This window comes from Carassius auratus, unplaced genomic scaffold (genome assembly GCF_003368295.1).
Source record: "Carassius auratus strain Wakin unplaced genomic scaffold, ASM336829v1 scaf_tig00022554, whole genome shotgun sequence".
NCBI classification, from domain to species: domain Eukaryota; kingdom Metazoa; phylum Chordata; class Actinopteri; order Cypriniformes; family Cyprinidae; genus Carassius; species Carassius auratus.
The window spans coordinates 37,252-62,348 of NW_020525197.1; the positions used below are offsets into that span (position 1 = coordinate 37,252).

The 25,097-nt window shown below is 38.0% G+C and overlaps 1 protein-coding gene across 3 annotated transcripts; it reads right to left on the reverse strand.

Annotated features, from left to right (window-relative positions):
• LOC113077416 (kinesin-like protein KIF13B) lies at nt 1-24,302 on the reverse strand. Of its 3 annotated transcripts, none has more exons than XM_026249828.1 (38): nt 24,148-24,302; nt 23,929-23,989; nt 23,206-23,298; nt 22,820-23,000; nt 22,644-22,731; nt 21,873-22,007; nt 18,432-18,544; nt 17,201-17,312; nt 16,822-17,034; nt 16,632-16,742; nt 16,353-16,487; nt 15,829-15,959; nt 15,562-15,648; nt 15,257-15,444; nt 14,654-14,912; nt 14,390-14,552; nt 13,710-13,856; nt 13,471-13,620; nt 13,152-13,277; nt 12,782-12,955; nt 11,871-12,028; nt 11,589-11,721; nt 10,415-10,561; nt 10,302-10,331; nt 9,903-10,002; nt 9,366-9,492; nt 9,017-9,072; nt 8,755-8,879; nt 8,494-8,670; nt 8,189-8,281; nt 7,416-7,568; nt 6,940-7,017; nt 6,773-6,826; nt 6,581-6,695; nt 6,042-6,175; nt 4,340-4,405; nt 3,391-4,072; nt 1-2,762 (listed from the first exon to the last, which is right to left on the reverse strand). In XM_026249828.1, exons 2-38 carry the CDS (start codon nt 23,957-23,959, stop codon nt 2,554-2,556), a joined length of 5,274 nt encoding a protein of 1,757 aa, XP_026105613.1. In that variant the 5' UTR covers nt 23,960-23,989; nt 24,148-24,302; the 3' UTR covers nt 1-2,553. The 3 variants fall into 3 exon arrangements, with proteins under 3 accessions (XP_026105613.1, XP_026105612.1, XP_026105614.1); XM_026249827.1 differs by having other exon boundaries at nt 7,416-7,571; XM_026249829.1 differs by having other exon boundaries at nt 6,042-6,139; nt 7,416-7,571; nt 24,148-24,284.
• Between the last annotated feature and the right edge of the window lie 795 nt (nt 24,303-25,097).

The following is a 25,097-nucleotide window of genomic DNA, read 5'->3' on the forward strand; positions in this document are numbered from 1 at the left end:
TGTAAATCAGTTCACTTTTTATTTTTCTTTACAGTCAGATTATTGTACAGTCAATATAAAAGAAATTATAAATGAATTATTATACATGATTATTCTTTGGATATCAGCATAGAATTGCAGATAATTAAATTAATCAAACCCAGCCTTGTGCTCAGATTGAACTCTCGAGATTGAACTATATACAAAACACATGTATACTCTGGGTTCAAACGCTCCGTATATGGGACAACTTTCATGACATAAAATAATCAGGACGAGGAACAGACTAGTGGTGAAAGATGGAGCCATCCACTCGCTGCTCCCAAAAATGGAGGGAAAAGAAAAAAACCTACAAAAAGTAGAGCAGCAACTTCCTGCCAAGAGCTTCATCTGACATCTGTGTAAACAGCAGGGCCCAAAGCTTCCTTCAAAACCTCTTTCTCCTGATGCCCTTAACGGGAAGGATTTCAAACAGGAGGAAAGCACGAGTCTCCACACCTGTATTTAGTATTAAACTTCAAAAGGCCACTGTGTGGTTGCTCGGATATGGCTCTGGATCTACTGTATGCCATTTAAGATGGATCGAGGTGTCATTACTGATCCTGCAGACTTTGAACAGAATGGATATACAGTAGGATGCATTCAACCATTTTAGTGAGGGGATAAAAGGTAAATTGCACTTGAAAACAAAAACACCTAGTACACATCTAGTTAAAAGCAACTATGTTTGAAATGTTGGGCCGTGGAGATCAGCTTACTGAAAATGTCTTCAATAAGTTCATTTCCCCTTTCTTTTTAAAGTAACTCACTACGTTCAAAACAATGAACCATAAAATTCCTACAAGCACTTCTAATGTTATTGCTGAAACAGAAATGTATTAAAACCTAGTTGAGACTTGTCATTCTGTAGGCAATCGATCTACTACCTTTAAATGAATACTTAAAGAATGACAAGGAATTTAAATCCTACCGCCTGAAAGCCATTGTTGCCAATCAAAGCAACAAAAATGTTCTGCATGTGGGCAGGAGAAAGGCAACTTCAAAATGTTGAGAAATGCATTTTTTCTTGGATGGAAATGTTGAAATATTTTTGTCTTTTTTTACAGTTGATTTACAGTGGATCTTCAGTTAGTTTAAGTTAATTTACAACAAAACTAAGTACCCTTTGGGCACATAAGCTATCTACTATAAATCAAATGTGCAAATTAATTTTCCATTCATGGGATTTTTACACTTTATAACTTCAATTTACATAACTACAAACATTAAAATATATTTTAAGAAATGTATATTGCATTAGACTTAAATCACATGATGGTTTCCACATATAATATAAAAGGAATTAAATGACACACTTTTTCTCCATCATGACGTGAACAAGTATCATATCTGCATGGAATCATGCTCCTTATTAAAAAAAAAAAGATATAAATGTGACCACTTTGTCCATACATTATGCAAAAATGATTTGATGAAATTGTTTTTAGATGTATTAATCTGAATAAATAAGATGAAGGTATTGCCAGTAATTGGTCCAATACACAAAACTGGAATGTACTTTTACCGTGACCTTCTTGTGGAAGACAGTCCTTAGAAACCAATCAAACTGAGCCACTTTAGATTGCAGCACAAAGTTATTTGAGGTTGAAGTAGTTTCAATAAACCAATTCCAATTAAAAGGCTGCTTAATAAAATGTGCTCCAATCAGATTGTAAATAAGCCACTTAAACCATTAAAAGAGGGTCTAATTAAGCCAGTCGATTAAACCTGAATGTGCCAATTCAGTCAAGTCTAAAAATTCACCATGAGCAATTAAGATACACACCAATCAGGTGGTTTACTCCAAAATACTGATAAGCAATTCTTCCAATGATAATAAACCAAATAAAATATCCCATCTAGTGGATATAGTCATCCAATCACTGGTCAAGTAATAACAGTACTTCACAACGAAGAAACATCAAAAACCTATATTAACCTGCTCAGGGCGACACTTCTGTACATGCTCCTTGATAGTGGCTTACAGCTGCAAACTCAACTGGGCATATCCAATGCCTCTGATTGGATCCCTGAGATAATCTCTTTCATGTCTACCATTTACCACATTCTAACTAGCGTTTCGAATGTGCAATGAGGGACACCAAACAAGAAATGGGTTGACTTAAAAGGCACATTCAGGAAACTAAAAACCGACTGTGCAGAGAAGGTTAAATTAGGCATCATTTGTAGTATTAAGTCCAAAAATGGACTCTTAATAAAACCAGGGCACAAACAGAAATGATGGGTTGATCTCAAAGACCCGGAAGATTAATTTTACGGTCAACTCAAAGAGACTTGCTTGAGGAACACAGCTGAAGCAGCATGTTAAAAATTTATAGCACTCCCACACGCTACAGATTAGCATAGCACCGGAACTGATAGAGGGGATGGCGAGGGAATGCTGTACCACCTCCAAGCAAAGTTGGGTATAAGAATGTTCCATTAGCCCAAGCACAGTGATGGACGGAGTTGAACTCCTCGGTCAGATTAAGATGTTGCGAGGTTGAGGTTCTGTCCTGCTCAGCTCATTGTCAATTAGCTATTCCAGGATTTGCGATTCTCTCCTTTCTGAATAGCAGTGCCGGCTCCTCCCCTCAGTTGCTGACTGAACTCCCCGCTGCGGCGATTTTCTGTATGCCTTTTGGAAGCTTCCCGTCGAGTCAGTCGATCTGGACGGACTAATACCCCGAAACCAGGGTTGCATCGGAAGTACTGGTGGCCTTCAACGGAACCATCATTCTTACCTAGTCGACAAAAGATAGAAAAGGAACCAGGTTGGTAAATCAGTTTCAATTCAAAATTCCCCTAAAAATCTAAATTCCCTTGATCTTTTGATGTACAAGAGGTTTTTGTGCTAAAAACACATCCTGTGCGTTTCAGAACTCAAAACTTTCTCAGTCTGAAAACAGCTTATATTGAAGCCAGTCTGCCAAAACGACAAGTTGTTGAATGTGCCACTTTATGACATAATAGTGTGGCTAAACCCCGCCTCCACAGAAGATCATCAATGCCTGCTTCTACATCGCTGCCTGTTTTGCCCCGCTCACCGATACACATAGGTAGTGTAAATAATTAGGCAAACACCTCATTTTACCACAGATTTGTTTACAAACAAGGCACAATTCAAACACTGCAGCATCTATTTATGAAGGATGTAGGCTGTCAAACATACACAATTGTTAGCCAATCATAACAGTGGGCATTTACTTCAAAATCTGCAATCCTATCGCCTATTCAAAACAGTACAGAAAATAGCCTATTACTTCTAAATTCTATTTTTGGATGGAAAAATCTTAACATTCTAAGTGGACCTCAGAGAACTGTACAAAAAGGCAGTTTATGACCCCTTTGATAATGGAAGGTCTAACTCACCCGAGGGAGTGTCTAACTCAACCCCGACCCAGATGCCTTCTGAGAAGTGCGTTGGGCCGATGTAGCGGACCGTGCCGGACTTGCTGGATCCGACAGTGACTCTCCCTCCCACCTTGAGCCATGCGAGTTCCTTGGGTTCCTCATCCTCAAAGGTTATCTCTAGCTTCTCCAGGCTGTCAGTTTGCATTGTGGTTGCTTTTCCATCTCCAAGAATGTTACTGAAAGACCTGAGCTCGTTAGCTTTGACCTTCTGGAGGGAGAAAGGGCTGTCTGTGGAGGTACTCAACACCAGGGGAGGGGTTGCATTTAGCTGTGCTTCCTGCTGAGAGGTGGTGACACCATTCCTGTGGGCCGCCTGGGTATCTTCCTCTTTTCTAGGCCTGTCAGATCTTAGCCCAGCTTCTACAGGAGCAACAGAGGCATTAACAGGGGTTGGTAGACAGTCTTCGTTGTCGTGCCTGGATGCTATGGGACCCGCTTGGGAATTGGGAGTAGGGGTAAGGTCCCCGCAGGCTATGGAGACATCGGAAAGGGTGGCAGTGGAGACGCTAGTAGAAAAATAGCCACTGGAGGACTCGCTGATGGGGCTCAGGGGCAGGTCATGCGGATCATGCACAGAGGACGGGGCATCGGGCCCATCTGAGTGTCTGTCTGAAGCAGGACTCTTCCCCATTACTGCAACCTACGGGGAAGGACGTCCAAAACCACAAGGAACATTTAACTACACCTCAACCTATCATCTGACTCGCATACAGAGAGCACATGCTAGGAAAACCACAGATTTAATAGCATGCAATTTACATCACATGCAGGAGAGAAAGACTGGGCTCTTAAAATATCTTCCTAGGCTATACTTTTGCAAAATACAAGTCTGTAACCCAATTCATCATTCATATTTATTTAATTTCGCCAAAGACGGAGCATGAGATCAGAGTGGAGATCTACTTACCGGTTCTATTCTTACTCTTCCTTCATCAGCGTTGTTGGCTGTTTGCATCATTATTCGTGGCATATGCTGGAGAGATGAATGGAACGTATTAAATTTGTTTTTATGATTTTGGTAATGGTTTTCAGAGAGGCGGCACAAAGCTTGATTTAAGTGTCACGAGTTCATTTTTTATGTCGGGAGCCTTTGGATTACATTTGATCTAAAGTACTGACAGATCAAAAGTCTGCGTGCAGGGGAGGAGTGATATACACGAAGAAATATCACTGTCATATTTTTTTCCCTCTACGCCTCCGTCGAAAGCATGCTGGGAGATATGATGAAAGGGTATGGCTTGACAATTAATCTTGGGGAAATTAAACACTGGAGTTTAGCTATGGACTCCTGCCTAACATATAATCAGGTTTCCTTGACATGATTTACTTTGACAAAATGAGGACACTGTTTTAATCATGGAAACCAAAAAAGCCTGTTTTCTCACAAAAAAACAAAAAATAAAAATAAAATCCACTACCAAGCAATAAGGCTTAATTTAAAGATTTCATTTTCCTCATACGAGATGGATAATATAATCACAGATACAGTGCATGGGCAACGTAGTTGCATAAGGAATTTCTGTCTATATGGAAATGAGGTGGTAAGAAGACAGAATGACATTACGCTAGAATCTAAAATTGACAAATTAAATCAGTCAAGAGGATTTGCATCCCTCTTTGATTACCACATATGATTTAGTCATCTAAATGCAGCATATTTCTGATAGGCTTTGTAAGCGCTAAAATGGCTATTTTTTATGACTGATACTCTACATCAGGTTTTTTTTTTTCTTTTTTACATTTATGCATGAAATCACCCCATGGAATTACCATTGACAGGAATCTACATACAGAAATGTTTATAAGCATAGGTACTGCTTGTCTTTTGAATAAATGTAATTATTTGAGTTCTTTGTAATGGGAACATACTTTGAAAAAATAAAGGAGGTGGGTGAATCTCAAAAAAATTACAAGAAAAATTCAGAAATAACGTTTATTTATATTAATTAATTAACGACAATTAAGCACATTTTACCCCCAAATATTACATGATATAGACATAACTGGACTTTAAAACTTAATATATTACTTCTCCCTAAAAATGCTTTATTTATTGTTTGTTATATTTTCATTCGTGCATATATTTTTCATATTTATTATACATTTTAAATTGTTCCTTTTGGTTTTTGGGTTAAATATACTATCAGCATAAAGTAAATGCACTACAACAAACACAACATAATATACATAACTGGAATTCAACATTTCATATACCACTTTGCCACCGAAATTCTTCATTTATTGTTTATTCTTTAATTTTTATGTATGGATATATATATATATATATATATATATATATATATATATATATATATATATATATATATATATATATATCCATACATAAAAAATAAATAAATAAATAAATAAATAAATATACATACATACATACATACATATATATATATATATATATATATATATATATATATATATATATATATATATATATATGTATATTTATTTATTTATTTTTTAATACATTTTGCTTTTGATTTTAAGGTTAAATGTGACCCGGATGTGCATTTCTTGACAGTTTTCATGAGACTCACCCAGGTGACCAAAGCAAGGTTTTATGCATAGTTCACAAATTAAAAAGTTGAAAACACCTGTTGGGAGTGTGGAGAAGGTCTCAAATCTTTCTTGTCGTCGCGTACAGGGAACAGGGACTTGAGCAGCTTGGGCATCTGAGGAACCAGGGCCTTGACTGGGGAGATATAAGAAGCAGCAAGCCCTGAAAAACCTGTGGGTGGGTTGGGAAGGAGGCGAACAGCAAGGCAGAGGTGTGGAGAAAGACGACAAGGGTGGTGAAACCGAGACAGATGCAGAAAAGATATAAAAGGAGTGCATGAAGACAGTCACGTAAAAATGTCACACTGACATTTTGTGACAGATCACGAAGAGACAAGGTGAAAAGAAGCTAAAGTTGTACTAGACAGGGAGAGTCTTTTTGAGAGGTTGCAGGCTCAAATCCTGAAGTGCCACTATTGTGCCATTGATAAATATACAGGGATGTCCTCTGGAATAATTGGTTGTTAAATTCATAAAACAGGTTCAAAATGAGAGGTCAGTCAGAAATGAATCACATTTACAGTAGAGAGCACAGAGTTGAAAGGAGTTCCTGTAATGAGTGACCGTTATATCATACCTTGCTCGGGGTCCTGATTCTGTGTAGGTGGTGTAGGAGGTCTGGATGGTCGTGGCAGTGTTCTGCTGAACTGAGATGTCGTCCCAAAGATATCCTGCTGACTCTCCCATCGATTCTTACATAAGCAAATTGGATATTAGAGGTTACATAAAAGGACCCATTTCCTATCTTATTTTCACCTTAGAATCTTACCTTGTTGTCATCCAGCACTGAGTTTAGTGACAGATCCTGTCTGCTTCCAGATAACTAGAGGAGAAAAAGGTGACGTGTGAATACAGAATGTGCCAGACTATGATGATGCCGAGTTTTCTTAACATTTCTGTCTGTTAAGATGACTTTAAGGCTGCAGATGCGCTTACCCGATGCACACTGGGAGAGCTGAGACTGCGTCTGCTGCCCTTGCCTTTACCTGCCAAATGCTCCTTCACTGCCACCTCCTGTAGCAGATGAAAAAAACTGATTTAGATGATGAGAACTGAACTTGAGAGAGAAAACTAGACATTCATTTCATTTCAGTGTTATGATTCAGAGGACTGCTTGTTTTAATGAAATAGAAAGTGCACTGGTTTCATTTATAGAGTAATGTTTTTAATTAAAGTTCAAATTAAAAGTTTATACAGAATGAGTTAAGTCTTGTGCTTAACATGTTACTGCCCTCTGCTTTACACCAAAAGAACAGTGACTTACAAACACTTTGCGATCAGTCAAAAGGAAAAATGAATCATTACATCTGTCACAATACTAATCAGACAAAGTCTTCCTTTAAGATTCAGATTTAAACAATCTCATAATATCTCATCAGAACAAATAATATGAATGAATGTGGCTGTGTGACCTGTCTCAGACGGTCCAGCGTGAGGATGTTCTCCACAGCCAGGACGCTGCGCAGGTACTTCTCTATGGCAGCTTCGTTGTCTGAGGATTTGGGGTTCTCAGCGCTGGCGGCCACACGGGCTAGCATCTCCCGGTCCTCTGAGCTCTGGCTGTCCTGCTGGCATACACAGCCGAGAGAGAGACAGGTGCTCATAAACAAACAGACTCCAGAAACCAGCTTTGCAGCTTTCTTGTGGATAATAGCAACCTAACACGGCCTGTAAGCTGTCCTGAGATTTGTGCAGTGATACATATGAGCTAATGATATTTATATTGTTTCATATTTTAGAATTATCAGCAAAGATTTTCACCTTGCTTCAGTTCAGAAATCTACTGACAATTCTATTCTGGATTTATGTTATTATTAATAAGAGTATTATTAGTTTTGTTTTATATACATTTTAATTATATATTTTATTTCTATTAACTTTATTTCAGTTTTAGTTTTAGTCACTGTAGTACTTTAGCTAAAACTTATTTTATTTCAGTCAGCTGCCAAAGCACCATTCAGTTTTTCATCTAATATTTACATTTTATTATTTGTATTTCATCTGGACTTCAATAAAACAAATTTTAGATTTAGTTACTACAATTTTATTGAATTTTTAGAGAAATTATTAAAGATTGTCATGGGTCACTGAAAACACACATCATTTAGATTCTGCATTACTTATTATTCATATCATGCATTACATAGACACACACATAAATATATTTTGGATTTTGTATGCTTACCCCTGGGATGTTGGAGACGACTTCAAAGGTCACACCACAGCCAGGAATAGTGCTCCTGGTAGACATTCTCCTTAAGAAGTTTTGCGCAAAACCCTGTTTAAACCAAAAAAAGGTTTTATAATATGCAGAGATATATAAAAATCATAACTTTGTAGCTCTAAAGCTTAAAATTCCTTTAAAAGTATAAGGTTTTTATCAAATAAGCACCAAAAATATCCGGAACAGCTGTACGTAAAATATTTATATAGAAATTTTTGTACAGTTCTCATGATAGTGCAGGTTATACAAAGTAGGCTATCCCTCACCTGCCGTCCAGTGAGATTCACACAGATGCGTTTGCGTAAGACTAGCTGCATCTCTGCAGGGTGGCTGAGCTGAACCACGGTGCGGATAATCAAGTATACTCTCTGATCTGGGGCGGCACCTCGACTCAGCTGTGGACATTCATGAACCGTGGAGTCCCAAGAAGCTTCGGCTTTCACCTGGAAGAAAAAAGAAAGAGTTTTTAATCCATTTCTTTAAGACCAACTAAGGAGCCTCTGAGAGTGCATTGATCCCATTCTCACCTCTCCATCATAGTGTTTGACAATCTGAAGGTCAAAAAATTCATCCTCATCTTCCGAGCTGAGCATGGCGTCCCAGCCGCCCGCCTCGGGAACGTCTAGGTTCTCCTCAGAGCTGAAGTCATCAGCTGCAGGAAGGAAGAAGAGAAACACAGGATGGAAAAGTGTGAAAATGAGTGTTAAGATGAATAGTGTTTGCAGTGGAAGAAAGGTCACAGAGGACATTGCATTTCTGCAGAGAACATTGCTGCTTTTAAAAACATACCGCTTAGGTCGAGGAAGAGCACTGGAATGTGAGTTTCCATCCCAGGCACTGGTACCCTGCCAAGAGAGACATAAAAATCAACCTAAGGGCCAAATACTCATGACTAAACATTTCTAAAAATGTTTAACCGATACTGACATTCATTTAACAAACAAAGCCTCAAATCCAAATATTATTCATTAAAACACGTAATTTAAGCTTTATAAAAACCTGCCTAAAAAGCAAACTGCACAGAACTGGATTGACATTAAATATCAAACAACACGTTTACCAGCTATATATAACATTATATAATTTAAGTGTTCAGTGTAAATGCAAATAGGTTGAAATGGTTGTAGCGGTGCTGTACCACTCCGCAGGAGCTCCTGGTATTCCACTGCCAGCAGAGGGCACCATCACTGCATTTCTCTCCTCCGTGAGCGTCAGACGCCACTCCAGCAGCTGAGCCTCCCTCTCCACATCATCCTCAGACTTATCTGCTCATAGAGAGCAAACTAGTCACCACTGATTTCTCTAATTTCATGCCAAGCAAAACCCATTTCCAGTTGAGTCCCTGCAACTATATATATTATACTAACTTGAAAATTTATATACACAGTTTATAGAAAAATTAAATATATCTATTTATCTATAAAAGCATTATTTGACTTTATAAAAACATTAAACAAACCAAAAAAAAAAAAAAAAACGATCAGTGGACATGCAGTGATAAAATTGCTGCTCAGTCAGTGTAGATCTGATTCTTTTTTTGTGGCTTTTTATCTAATCAATCTGCTTGTGACACCAGCTCCTCAAAGCTAATTAGCATCAAACTAAAGCAAGGAAAGCACTATTTTGTAGTCCATTACTGAGCTAAGACAAGTTCATGAGTCCATCTGGTTTTTACCTGTTTTGCTGACCAACGTCTGAAGATGTTGGTCCAGATACTCTTGTCTCTTAGTGAGAGCAGTGAGCCACTGACGCCGCAGACGCTCCAGATCTCGCTCCTACAGGATGATGGACAAATACTTAAACACAAAAGCTTCTATCGCTTGGCCATTTCTATTTTGCTAACAAAGGCTTTTTATGTCTTTAATGGGCAGGACAGAGGAGAAAGACAGGAAAGAAGTGGGAGGGAGAGACAGGAATGTGATGAGGAAATGACGCAGATCGGAATCAAAACTGAATCTCAGCAGGAGCACCACAACACTATGAAAAATATTATGTAATATAAACATGAAAAATGTATAATAACATCATGGCATTTATAAACAACTAAAAAGTCGAAGTATTGATCCAAACATACCTGATAACTGTCCATTTCATCGCCCTCAAGCTAAAACCAAAAACAATATAAAGATTAACATTCAGACATCATCCTGGTAAATGCTAAAGGTTTAGTTGAAAAAGAATGTTTACCTCTTGTGGCTCATTGTTTTTAGTCATCTGCACCTGTCTGATCTCCACACAGCCGATGGACACTCCCAGAATGATCTCTGCTATCAAAGGCATCGTGCCGGAGTCCTGCACTGAACGCACCTCCACCTGAATCCGCCGAGACTGACCCTGAGAAAGACATACCAAAAAAACAGTTCATACCCCATGACAAAAAACCCTAAAGTTAAATGTTAAACAATAATGTTGATAGAATAACAGACCACAAGTAAAATACAGGTTTACATACCTAGGAGTCAAAAATACTATAGAAAACTATAGAAAAGAACACCTCTTTACCATCTGTATTAAACCTGTGATAAAAAAAAAAAGGTAATAAAATGTGCTATGCTTTATTTACCAAGGCCGATATATCGGCCGATATTTAGCATTTTTCAATTATCCGCATGGGCCGATAAGTTTTCCAGCTTGGTCGATGTATTCGAGAAGGGACTTTTATTTTGACAGCACTGAGAAATCAGCACCTGAGCAAACACAGTGCTCACATTCTCCCTCTTGTTCGCTGTCGTCGTTAACAGTTCTGTCTAATACAGATAGAAGTCTGTCTAATAATCAGATAGAACAGTTAAACAAAGGAATTTATATATACAAAGAGTGTAATAACGATTGCTTTTATATTATTAGCAACAGAAAGGCAAACATAATACTTCCTTTGTTTGCCGTCAGCATTAAGCAAATACGCATTAATATAATTTAAACAAATCTTTAATTGACTAATGAACATTTAATTTCAAAATCCTTGCAAATGTAGTCGAATCCAGCTGTGAGATCTTGTGAAATATGAATTTTTATCCAGCATGATCGCATGTTCGCTGCGTAACTTCGGCAAGTCCGTGTGAACTTTTTTTTTTTTTTAAATGTATTTATTTGTGAAAAATACTGTCATCTAAAGTATAAGAATGTTTATTTCACACATACATTTTTTAAATCCATTTTCAAATTATTTCAAATTTCCTTAATATTATTATTTTTTATTATATCGGCTATCAGCCCCCCTGCCTTCCAAGATATCGGCATCGGCCGTCAAAAAAACAATATCGGTCGACCAGTAATTCTGATCATAAAAAACAACTCAAACTCTAACAGACTTGCAGTGGTGTAATTTATAATAACCACGCAGGAACATGTAGTGTATAACCTGTTTGAGCTGGAAGATGCCACCGGTGCGAACATCTCGTGCTGGCACCACCTCCACGGGCATGTACTCTCCATTCTCGTTCAGCTCCAGAATCTGCACCCACATCTCCAACTTGCGTGTTACCTCGCTCCACCTGAGGACACATAAGAGTCAAACCAGTCTAAAAAGCAGGAAGCAGATCACTTGATGCTAGACGACGTCCCAGTGTTCTCTACATTACTGGAAGTTTATGTTAGTATAATCGGACAATTACAGGAAGATGAAGCTCATGTTTCTGCTCACCTGTCACGTAAAGTGCGTGTTTTGGCCTGGATGATGCTGAGGTCCCACAGTGCGGGGTTCCTGCCTGGATCAGCCTGCCTGTGTCCATATACCTCGATGGCTACGGCACCCTCTGTTAGATACTCGATAAATTCCTCTGTTACAGTCACAGCATTCTCCTACAGTATAAAGAGTATAGTAAGTATAGTAATGAATGTTAATAATTTATTGATAACTCCTGTTAAAGAAATATATAAATCAAGAATTTTTTTTTTCTTTTTAATTTACCCTCAGATATAGTTTTTTTCATTAGAACGGATTTAGAGTCACTTGCTCACCAATGGATCCTCTGCAAAGAATGGGTGCCATCAGAATGAAAAATTCAAACAGCTGATAAAAACATAACAATAAGCCACACGACTCTAGTCCATCAATTATTGTTCTTAACATCAAACCATTGATTCCAATAAAATACAAGTCCTCTATTCATTATATTGCTTTCTACATTGAAAAATTCATCTTGTGAGAAGACAACAGAGGATGGCCTTTCATACTATAGGAAGTGTTATGAATTCTGGCCAGAAATTACATTAGAATGGAAAGGTTTTTGTTACTTTCAAACATGCAGCTTATACAATATTACATTATTTGATGTACTGGAGTCATGTGGATGACTTGTGGATTATTGTGATGTTTTTATTAGGTCTCATTCTGATGGCACCCATTCACTACTGAGGATACATAAATAATGTAATGCTACACTTCTCTAAATTGACTGCAAAAAAACTAACTTATCTACATCTTGGATGGTCTAAGGTTGCGTAAATTTTCATTTTTAGGTGAACTATTCCTTAAATGAACAAAGAAGCACAATAAGGCTATTACTAGTTAATTTACCATTTGATTGTAAAGGCACACATCATGACTCGTACCTTACAGCTGTCAAACACAACCATGCAGTGGGGGTCTTTGCTGCTAGAGAAGGAGGCAGAGGGATCCACTTCTGGGGCAACGATGATAGGCTCTGCTTGGTCCCAGAAAGAGTACTGACAGAAGACAAAATTGGACAGGTACTGCGGGAGACCAGTTGCCTGTAGGATCTTTATCTGTTCGAAAGAGATGACTAAAATAAGTACGAGGTAAGATTTTAAATATGAACACACTAAAACAGTAGATTCTACTGTTATTATTTATTTTTGCTAACTTACTATTTAATTATAATTTAAAACCAAAAATCCTGAAATGACTTAAGTTGCTCAAAACTCATGCACGAAACCTTCTTCTGTGAACTTCAGTACTCACCATACAGACCAGTTTGCGTTCCTGTACGTCGCCGTCTGGGCTTCCATCACTGTCATCTCCTCCAGCTACGCTGTCATCAAATCCTCCACCCATTCTCATCACCTCCACATGCAGCCGCCCGGCAACCTGACATTAAACAAGTAAACAACACTTCACTGGTCCGCTGGAGATGAGTCTCATGCTTTATATGATGACTCAGATTCCATTTCACAGATAAATATACATACCATTTCATCTTTTGGAAGAAACAGCGTTAAATATTCATAGTGAGTCAAAACACTGCCCGACTGCTGCAGACAGATCACATCATCATCCTCACCTCTCCTTTCTGATTGATGATGGGAACCGCATATTGTAGCTTTACATCATAGAACAGGCAGGAGAGGAAAACGTTGGCCACCCCGATTAAACTGTGGTTCACCTGCTCATCGAAGAAAGGGTCGGCTCTTTTGAAGTACGAGCGCATCACCTATGAGATGGAGAGAAAAAACACTCCTGTAGTGTTACCTTTTCATTTTTAATGGGACAGTAAAATGTGTGTGATAAATAAGAGCTTACAGGGTTGTCCTCGTCAAAGTCCTTCCACTCCTGATAAAGCTCTCTCATGTCCACCAGCCGGTTTTCCATCTTCTCAAGGGCCCATATCTGCTTCCCTTTGCCTTTCCTCCTCACCTGAATGGCGGGTTCACTCAATACAGCGTCTCGCTGCATACACAAACACAAAAAGTGTCACATGACTGCTCCACCAATGCTTATCTTTAGCTTATCTCATGGTTATCCTGTGCATAGAGGGTTTCTGCAAGTTTTAGGAAAGGATGATTTTAAAAACAATTTAAAGGAAACTGATGGGAACACAATGTGTCAGTATGTTCCCTAAATGTAAATATGGTCACACTTTAATTTAAGGTCCAATTCTCGCTACGTATTATAAACCAATAACTGTGACTTTGCCTCAAACTCCTAATTTGCTGCGAAAACTATTTCCAAAGGGAAAACAAGTTTTTGTTCTTGTTTTAAGCCCAAACCCATTTTGTTCACTTTCTCATAAAACATTGCATTTCAAGTAAATTTATCTTGATTTAAAGGATGTATAGATATTGGAAAACAAGACAAAAATACTATTATTGATACTTGTTTTTAATGCATGCAATGTAAATCTTTCTGCTCCCATTTAAGACCTTTCAGCCTTAATTTGTCATTTTTAAGACTTGCAGAAAGCCTTATAAATTGTGGCTGACCTTTCTGTTGGCGTTAAGGTTTGCAGCAGGGATCTGTAGAGTAACTCTGTATTCTGTTCTCTTGTCCAGCTCTTCAGCGATGAAGCTGGCCTCCTGCACCAACAGATTAGCCCGTACGATCTGCTCCCTCAGTTTCCTGAAGCTCCGCGTTAGCACCACCTCCCTGTTGTCACCAAAATAAGAGCGTAACAACAAACTCACCATGTACCGAATTTCACCTTGAGAAAACAAAACATTTGTTCCCACCTAAAACTGAAAGCTCACCTCTCCTCGCTCCACTGGCGCAGGCGGTGCTGGGCGCTGGGTGATGACGACATTCCTCCCTGGCTCAGTCTCTCCCAGCTGCGGTACTGCGGCTGCAAGGGCTGCGACTGCGGTATCTGCATGCTCTGTCTGTCTGGAGTCAGCTGTTTGCGCAGCTGCTGCAGCTCCTGCTCGTACATCAGTCGCTGGCGCTCGAGAGCACTCTGCTTCTCCTCCTCATGTTGGCGCTCCAGTGTCTGCAAAACCGCCTGCATGGGGTCTGTTAGACAACAAAAACAGAAACACCTGACATCATTTTGGATCATGTTTTTGCTACTGTAGCTTTAAGGCTTAAGGTAAATTAAATTAAATAACATTTTAGTTAACATGCCTCTTTAAATGCTAAATAATCGTCCATATTTTTAATAGCAGCAATGTTCTACTTTTTATAACAGCTAACCAAATTTTAGGGTCAGTAAGATTTTTTTTGTAACAAATTAATACTTTAATGCACATCACATGTGACCGTAAAGACATGAAAGTAACTTCCTATTTATTGAAAAGTCCTGAAAAAAACAATAATAATTTTAGCATATTTACATACATTTTGTGACTAAAACTCACCGTTGCTGCCCAAAGCCTTCATCATGACTTCAGTCTGAGCAAACTCGTAGCTGAAGCTGACCTCACTGGACACCTCGCTGGCCGTGTCTCCCTCTCCGTCCAGCTGCTCACTGCTGTTACTGTTCTTCATGTTCCCTCCCTCACCCTCCTCTTCCTCACCCCTCAAGCGCCGTTTCGGTAAGTTTATCCTGAAGTCGTCACAAATATAAATAGTGTTCATAAAAGACGACTCCATACTGCACTTTTAAGTACAAATACAGGGAGCCGCTATGTGACATTCCTTAGTCCAGGGTTATAACACTGACCTGAAAAAGTGATTGTTTCCCCAAAAAATACGGTCACCATGGTGAAGCTGCTGCCGGCTGGTGACTGGAGATCCGTTCACACATGTTCTGTAACAAAGGAAGTTGCTTTAAAAACTTTACATTTAACATTTACCTAAATAACGATTTGGCTGTTAGCTTGTTATTAATGTAAGTTAAAAGTTTTTTTTTGATAAAAGAACTTGTCTTATACATAAATTTAAATGTACTATACAAGCAACATTTACACTACTATCCTCGATGCATTACCTTGAGTTTCTGTAAGGGTTGAGAAAGACAGCTCCCTCAGGTGTGATGTTAATGACACAATGCTCTGCTTGGATGCCCATTCCACAAAGCTGGATGTCCTGTGAATCTGCTGATCCGACCTTAGTGTGTTCCTGCAAAATATCCCATGATGCAGCTATCACTCTGATGACATCCACAGAGGCCAAATCAAGACATAAAGGGAGCAACATTTTCAAGCACGGAGTTACAAATTACACTACAATATAGTCCCCTGCCCCGTAATACTACTACTAATTCAATATTTCAAAAAAAGCATTAAATATATAAGAATAATAAAATGTATATTATATTATAATATATACTTTTTATATATTGTGTTACATTAAAATGTGTATAATAATAATAATTATTATTATTATTATAAACATGCATATTGTGTAATAATAAGTAGCAAATAATATAAATAATAATACTATTAATATAACAGTATACACACAATATGCAAAACTCTTATAATAAAATAAAATCAAATCTTTATGCATTACCTTTAGATAATAAACCAATAGTTCATTAAGGGCAGGGTCAGCGTTGAGGTTGACCAGGAAGCATTTATCTTCTCCAACCTTGATACCAGATGACTGCAGAGAGATGCCAAGACTCTCCAGCTGTTTTTGTCTCTCCTGTGCAAAGAAAAGAACATTGCGAGAAGAACTTTAGCGTCCTCTTCTGTGTTTGACGGATGGTGTTATATGGTGTTATACGGTGTGAATATGAACTACAGAACATCCAGACGTAAACAACATTTTAGTCCAAACTAAACTTACTTGTGCGATTTCCTCGGTCTTCCTCAGCTTCTCTTCCCAGGTGACCGTCATCTCCTGTATCAATTTCTCCGATTCCTCCAGTCTCTCCTTCAGATCTGGTGCCTTCATCGACTGTAGAGGAACGTGGCTCTTAACATGCTGTTTTTGACATTTTGCAAGGTCACACTAAGAAAATGATCAAAATGTGTACCTCAGCCTGCGTCAGCTGATCTCGCAGTTTCTCCACCTCTTCTCGCAGTTCCCGGATGATCCTGGCATTGGGGTCTTCGTTGACCACGGCGTGGTTGACGATGCTCTTTGCTCGGTCTGCATAGCGCAATGTTGACAGCGTCTCATCATAATTATCTGCCGCAGGGCTTATAGTGGCAACCATAGCAGTCCGACTGTTTCCACCCAGACTGTCCTGTGGTTACACCAGAAGGACAGACATTAAACATTAATGCACATGGCAGAGTGGTCCCTTTTCAGAGATTATAAAGTGTGTGGAAGGAACTGAATTGGAAAACGTAAAAAATACTGTGGAAATTCCCCTTTCTGGTGTTTTTACCGGACAGAATGAGTGTTTATACCTTAAGCAGCCATGTCAGCACCGAATCTCTGTAGGGCACAAACTTGTTCTTGTTCTTTCCAGCACCCTGGTCTGCCAGAGCTGAGATCACCAAACCCAGAGTGGTTAAAGACCTGCCCGGCGTGGAGAGGAAAGAGAGAAATGGAAAAAGTAAGTGAAAGAGTAACAGACCAAGGAAAAAGACACAGTTCACACACAGAAATATGCACTGGCAGGCCAAAAAGCCTTAACCAGATTTATAAACCTTTCTCAGAACAAACTGTGCCCTTAGATGTAGCCAATTTAACAACTCTGATTCTCCACGGTATCTTTAATCAACTAAAATACATTCTTAGAGGGCTAAAACATTCAGACACAATATTAGTGGGGAGCTTCACACTGAAAATGAAGATAATGTCTACAAAGACGACAAAACTTTTTTCCAAACAGTTATTTTCCATGACATGTCTCCTGTAAAAGACAAAGCACCCATCCAAAAGGAGAAAAGGAGACGCCTCAATTTAGCGCCACAGGAAAATATTCAGAGGTGACTCAGACATTCAGAGACTAGATTAAGCAAGAGAATCTCACAAAAACATGTCTGGTCACATTTTACACCAAAATTGAAAGAGAAAAATTTATCAAATTACGCATGAGGAAAATGAAGATGCTTTTGGGAACATGAAATTGTTATTTTATCATATTACATTTTTATTCATCATTAATAAATAATTTACAATAACATAACATACATTCATTCTCCACATTTCTTGTCCTTGGTAGGGTTTAATATAATGTAACAAATTATATATAGTAATATGATATTGATTAATGGACTGAAAAACAACTAATTTTATTATTACTAATTATTCATTAATATAATATAATATAATATAATATAATATAATATAATATAATATAAAATAATATAATATAATATAATATAATATAATATAATATAATATAATATAATATAATATAATATAATATAATATAATATAATATAATATAATATAATATAATATAATATAATGCATTGCATTGCATTGCATTTATGGGTTACAAATGTGTCCAAATGCAGAAAAAAAAAACATTCAGGCTTTAAGAAGTATCAACTAGACTCTGTTGTTCTGGTTTCTTTTCTTATTCTTCCATAAAATTAATGCAAAACCTCTGCAGGTTTGTACTTTAATTAAAAAAAGTACCAAGACAAGACAGCTTTAAAAATAAAAGAGAGTCAAGGTTGCACACACTTGTTAATGTTGCTGCCTTCCTTGAGCCGCTCGCCTGCAGCGCCTGTCTTTGCAGCTCTCTCACTTCCTGCCAAGTCCACCAAACTCAGCTTACTCACCTTTTCCCCACTTGTCTGTAGAAAGAGAAAAGGAACAAAAAAAGAAATGAGACGCTACGTTCAAAATTGAATACTGCTTACTGCATAATGTTCTTTTTTTCTTCAGAATAGCATGTCACATGACCTCATTATGTGTATGTTTCCATGATTGGCGCCTAGTTATCCTGGAAATAAACAGTGAACTAGCGGCGGGAACTACTAAAAAAGCTACATAATAATCCCTCACTACTGAACATTTCCATGGTTGTCAATCCTGTCTGTGCTTGTCCTCCCTAGAAACCCAGGGAAACGGCTTTAAATGTTAAATTTGTGTATGAATGACCATGCTGGACAAATTCTGGTGAGCTGTCCTATATTACGAAGTAACAATGACAAGAGAGGCAATAGTGGGCTGTAGAAAGCATCCATTGTTCTCCTCTCTATTGCACAGCATTGGAGCAGTATGTGGGGTGGAGTTTCTTTATGTGCCCCAGCATCAGACCTTACTGTACACAATTCCCCTGTTTGAGCATCAGAGATGAGGTTTAATTGAGAGAAGAGGCAGGGAGATGCGAGCGCGAGCTGAGAGGATATGGGAAGTCGTGAGGAGGGGGGACTGAGCTGGACCGAGATTACAGTGCATTACAGCAACAAAGAGTCGTTGTGCTGCTTCAGGCTCCACATGCACATTGGCTGAGAATACACAATCATACAGAGCCAGAGTTCAGTCGTCAATCTATAATCAGCTATTTAAAAGGCTCTTTTGTAGCATTACATTTTTTCCCTTCTTTAACTACACTCAAGTTACTTTTTTATGACCCATTTCCACCGTCTCTGTGACCTTTAGAACAAACAGGCTGTTCTTGCTACTGTACCTTTAAGACTAAATAAGTGAGTGACCTCTGCAAGCACAGTGTTATTAGTAAACTCTTCACAACACATTAGCAACTGCAAAGTGAGGCAGTTACAACAACTCAGAACACCCTAGCAACTACAGAGATACATATGAATCCCCAAGAACGTATTAGCAACTAGGAAACACCCTGACAACCACCCAGAACCCCTTATCCACCTTTAAACCATACATTAACCTTCTCAGAACACCCCAGCAACCTTATAGCTATCCATTAATCCCTCAGAGAACCGCCTAAAACACCTAGCAACCACAAAGCTAAGCATTAACCACTCAGAACACCTTAGTAACAACCCTGACAACCAAACAGGGAGCGTTTCCCAAAATCATAGTTGCTAACTAAGTTAGCAACTTTGTTGGTTGCAATACAATTTCCCATTGCCAACCGACTAAGTTGCAAATAGGTTAGCAACTATGCTTTTGGGAAACGCACCCCAGAACAGTTTAGCACTGCGAACACTCTGGCAACTGCGTAGGTACAAATTAATGCCTCAAAACATGTTAGCAATTGCCAGAGCTGGATAGATTACTTGCAAACTGTAGTCGGCTACGGATTCCAAATTACATGACATAAATTGTAGTTAAATTACATAAATTTCACATTTTAGGTAATATAATCAGACTACGTTTTCATTACTTTTAGATGACTTTAGACCCATCTCGTTTATCAAATCGATTTAAAAAGGATCTTGTACTATATTGATATAAATATGAAAAGAAAAAGAAAATATATTCCATTCCAAGTGCCTTAAACATTAAATTCAAGGTTTCCCAAACTGGGGATCTAAAACTAACTGCAAGGGGTTTGTGAGTTTAATAAAAAACAAATAATTAATTCAATTCAATAAGTCATTAATTAAGCCATGAATTATTGCTATTGAGTGAGTAAATATGTAATCTTGTAACAGATAAAAAAGTAACTAATCTGATTTAGAATATTTTAAAATATTACAATTACTTAAAAAATTAATTTAAGTTAAATAAAAAATTAATCTGACTACATAATCCAGATTATATCTAATCAGTTACTGCATAGCAGTAAGAACACACAAGTGTTGAATGGTGTTGAATAGTGGTGAGTTTACACAGTCAAGCACAGACAATGTAAAAAATCTAGTTTTAATGTTTTCCATAATATGCTAAACACAGATTTGAATTCAAAAGGATATAGAAATCAGAGGTAATCTACTGCCCCACAGCGTTGTTTGCATGGAAAACCACAGCATGGAAAAGACAGCACTGATGACTGCGCAGGAAAAATACACACATCATTACTTATTGATGGCTGAGATGACAAGCAGCACACACATAAGGGCTGGGTTTGGTGCATGGGTATGTGCATGCAGGCTAAAACTTTATCATGGCTATTTTTTAGTGACAACATGCTAAATTTAGATCTTGCACCTGTTGAGTGGCAAGCACAGTCCAGGCCCTGATAAATTATAGATTAGGAACTGGACACAAGTCGAATCAGGTGATCATGACATACGGCACAAAAGAAAAGCACAGTGACACCAGGACAGCACAAGAGGAGATCAGCTGACGTCAAAACTCGGACACTCTATAATTTATTCATTGATTTTCCTGCCATTTGCATGAGCTCTCTCCATGCTCACGATAAAGCCGATAAGGGAAGGTTTACTTGGTCCAGAGTGACCTTAATGGTACAAGATCTTTGGAGATGCATAAATTAAACAATCTATGCAATATTATAAATAGGAAACATACAGTAATGACCCAAAGTGGATGGAACAAAGGCAAGTTTATGTAAAAGTATAACATAAGAGGAACATTTGAGACTTAACACTGGACTGTGCCATAACAGGTCCACATCAGCTGATAAAAGGTATTCAATACATCCATCTATGAGATCATCAGGGCTGGACATGATGACTCATCCCTCAGTCTTCCCCTTGCTACAGTACTTGGCTTTATTTCATGAGGATCTTGCAAGAACATTCAAGGTCTGAGTTTCATTATCAAACAGCAGAATCAGGAATGTTCCCAAATTATACTACCCTAACAAAGTTTTCCTTTTTCATTTCAAATAAGAGAGTTTGAGGACAGACTCTGGCCATCCGGACCATTTACAATACCATAGTAAATCATGGTTGCAAAGTTGAGAATACATTAAAATGACCACCTACATTTGCATAGTCGTGTTTATTCAGAATTCAGAAACTTGACCCAATCTGATAACCAAACTATGCTGGTATGCAAAGGTTAGCCAATCCTAAAGAAGGTCATTGACCCAAAGTCTAAAAATTTACAGCAGTAAGAACTAAGTGTGCATAGTGGTAATGGATAAGTTTTATGTTGCAAGAAACTTTGTTTAACATAAAGTGTGGACCTGGAGCGTGTATTTTGAGATTTTCCACTTGTATTATCTTGCATCTAAATCTTAATCTATGAAAATCAGCTTTAGAACAGTGTGTGTAAGTGTGTCCTTACCCCCGACTGCAGGTCCTTTAGTGTGTGCGTGAGGATGATTTTGAAAACAGCATGTGAGCGACTGCTTTCCTCATTCATATTGGTGGCCGCCACAGTACGGGATTTATTCCCCTCAGACATCAAGGACTCAATGTCCTTCGGGTAAGAGAAGGGACACCATTAGAATCTCAGACATGCTTTAAAGGTCAGAAATACTGCACGCTTGTGCATACTTATTTTTTGGTTTAAAATAAGTACTTGTTTAATAAAAAATAAGGCACGCACAATACTGATGAATTATGGTTACTACAAAGTAACCTGTTTTTAGGTTTTGAACTGAGTTAAATAGGGCTTCCACAATGATCACCTATGGAATCTCTGGAATTCTACAGAATGGATTACAATTTGTACAAACGTGTTAAACCAAAGACACATTAAACCCATTTTAACTCAACATATTTTAGTAGAATTAAAAGAATAGGTAACAAACTACACAATTAAATGCATCAAATTCTGCAAAAAGCCATGGAAATCTGTTTTTTACAGATTCTGTGCAGGCTTTAGTATGACTAAGAGTTCCATAAGACCAAAAAGTAGTGACATGTAGTATCGTGAGCTGACTACAAACATTCATACAGTGGGATTTGCTGAACTTCAACTGCAGACCCAAAGAGGGGATAACTGAGCCACATGATCAACTAAACGACAGTATGAATTAGAAAAAAGAAGGTTAAAGTTTAATCATTGTGTAAAGTGCATGTTATTACATGATATTTTTGTCCTTTTTGTTACCTTGTAACTTTCTACCGCAAGCCTTGATAGACCATCAACATAAGGCCCCAAAACTTTATGCTCTCTCACTCTTAAGGCCTGTCGACTCCTATGGGGAAAAAATGGATATTGTGTTAGATCAACATCTACAGCGGAGTAAAGCTCAGGGATTAAACATGAGACATAATAGGCTTCACCCTTTGGGGTCCAAAAGGTCCCGGACTTTCTCATTGTAGATTTCCATATAAGAGACTTCCACGGTGAAGCTCTCTTCCTCTCGCTGGTGCTGAATGGTCCGCTCAAACAGAGAACTGCAGAGTCTGGGGATCAAACCGGGTTGGTCTGCCGAACCCATCATGGTGTATGACTTCCCAGAGCCTGAGGCAAATGATTTTTATCATTATAGAGTTGTTGTGTATACACACTGCTTACACACATTTATGTTTAAACAGCATGTAAAAGTGCATTTCGCATCCGATGACCACTTTAACGAGTAACTACTTTACAAAAGAAGAATGGTTATGTTTAGAGTGCTTTTAAAAAAAAACTGAGCAAAGGTCATTGCGTACAAAGCATTACTCACCAGTCTGCCCATATGCAAAAATACAGGCGTTGTAACCCTGAAAGGCATTGTGCAAAAGACTCTCCCCAAGGCACTGAAACACTACATCTTGGCCTGTTAAAATATAATTTAATAACAATTAAGACGGACGTACATAAGACGGACGTACATAAATGTAAAATCTTACAAAAACCTGACAAGAACATTTTCAAGTGATGTATGACTCCGAGAAAACAATTAAACTAAACTAAGTTTATGGTTCTAAAAATAGGATTCACTGTAGCTTCAAAATGATTCATCATGTGAAGGAGAGAAACGGAGGAAAACAGGAGAAACCATGTATGGCTGTGCTGAAGTGCATGACGACACCTAAACAAATACAGTAAAAAAATTTTTTTTAAAAATGGCTTAATGAAAAAAAATTAATGGTCCTAAAAATAAGAATATATATATACACACACACACACACACTTTTTTTATTTTTATAAATCAAATCACTTTCTGTCCTGCAGATAGAGTGCCATGACTTGAAACTTTACTAAAAACATCAAGGTGACACACTATAGATTTTCTGGAAAAACAATGTTAGTACAAATTATTTTGATGTGTAAACAAAACCTTATCTTCAGTAGCACCATCAGCCCCGGCACAAAAAAACATCAAAAGATGATACAGGTACAGAAATGTTTGGTACTGAAGCAAAAAACAAAGTGGCTTCTTCAAGAAGTGTTTCCAGAAACTGACCAGCAAACTTCTCTGTCTCAGACTCATCCATCGACCAAAAACAGTAGTCATAGGCGAAGGTCTTGAAAAAAGGAAGACAGATAGATAGATATAAAAATGGTTACTTTGTGTTTCCATTTGTTCTATTCTATCAAACTTGTGTACTGTATGAACGTTCTATCAAACTTGCATTTTGTGTGATGTAAGCTTTTGAATTTTAGACAGAAATGAGGGTCATACCTTTGGCTGACCCCTGCTGCAAGAAGATCCAGGAGAGGGTGCATATGGGAAAAGACAGAAAAAGAGTTTGTTTACAAACAAATCATGTATGCATGCATTTTAGAAGATGACAAGTAAGATTCTGTATAAACTAACAAAGTTCATGTGTTATTTTGGATGTGATAAAGATAAAACTATTAATACCACTGTAGATATACCCGGATTCAATGCCATGGTGTTAATAGAGTTTTATGTGTTGCATAATATTTACACTGGCAGCCAAAAAAAAGAATAATTAAGATTTTTTTTTGGGGGGGGGGGGGGGTTAAGCTCACCTAGTCTGAATTTATTTGAAAATGCAGTAAACGCAGTAGTACAGCAAAATCTCATAAAAATTTTTTAAATAACTTTTATATGCTAAATTCAGCTTTGCTGTCATAGAATTTATTTTTTTGATTTTGAATTATATTCAAATAGAAAATAATTATTTTGGCCGTCTGTGCATATTACAGTAAATTTCCCCTTGAAAATATCTGAGCTTTAATTATTCCAGGAAGTTCAGACAAGCTTAAAAAAAATAAACCCTAATTGTGCAAATTGTGTGGACCCACTGACTCTCAGCTGACCAAAATAGCACGTCACCATGAGTGCACTCAAACAGGACCAGGAACCAGCGGCTCTACACACAATCACACATCCTGAGTGAGTCCATGTCATCAGTTGTACTTTGCTCAGTGGACCTGAACACAAACAGACTGTCTCTCGCTGAAAAAGCCTTGCCGTTTACAGGGTAAATACGCATTTGGAGCCCTGTCTCAAAGTTGTGTTATCTGTAGAGGGCACCTCAATGTCTTTGCACAGCTCTCTGTGAGCACAATAACCTAGGCCTTTAAGCATTATTGACAGACTGTGGGAGTCGTATTGAAGGATCCTAATCGCTCAGAGAGCACTGTGCTTTTCCAGGCCAAATT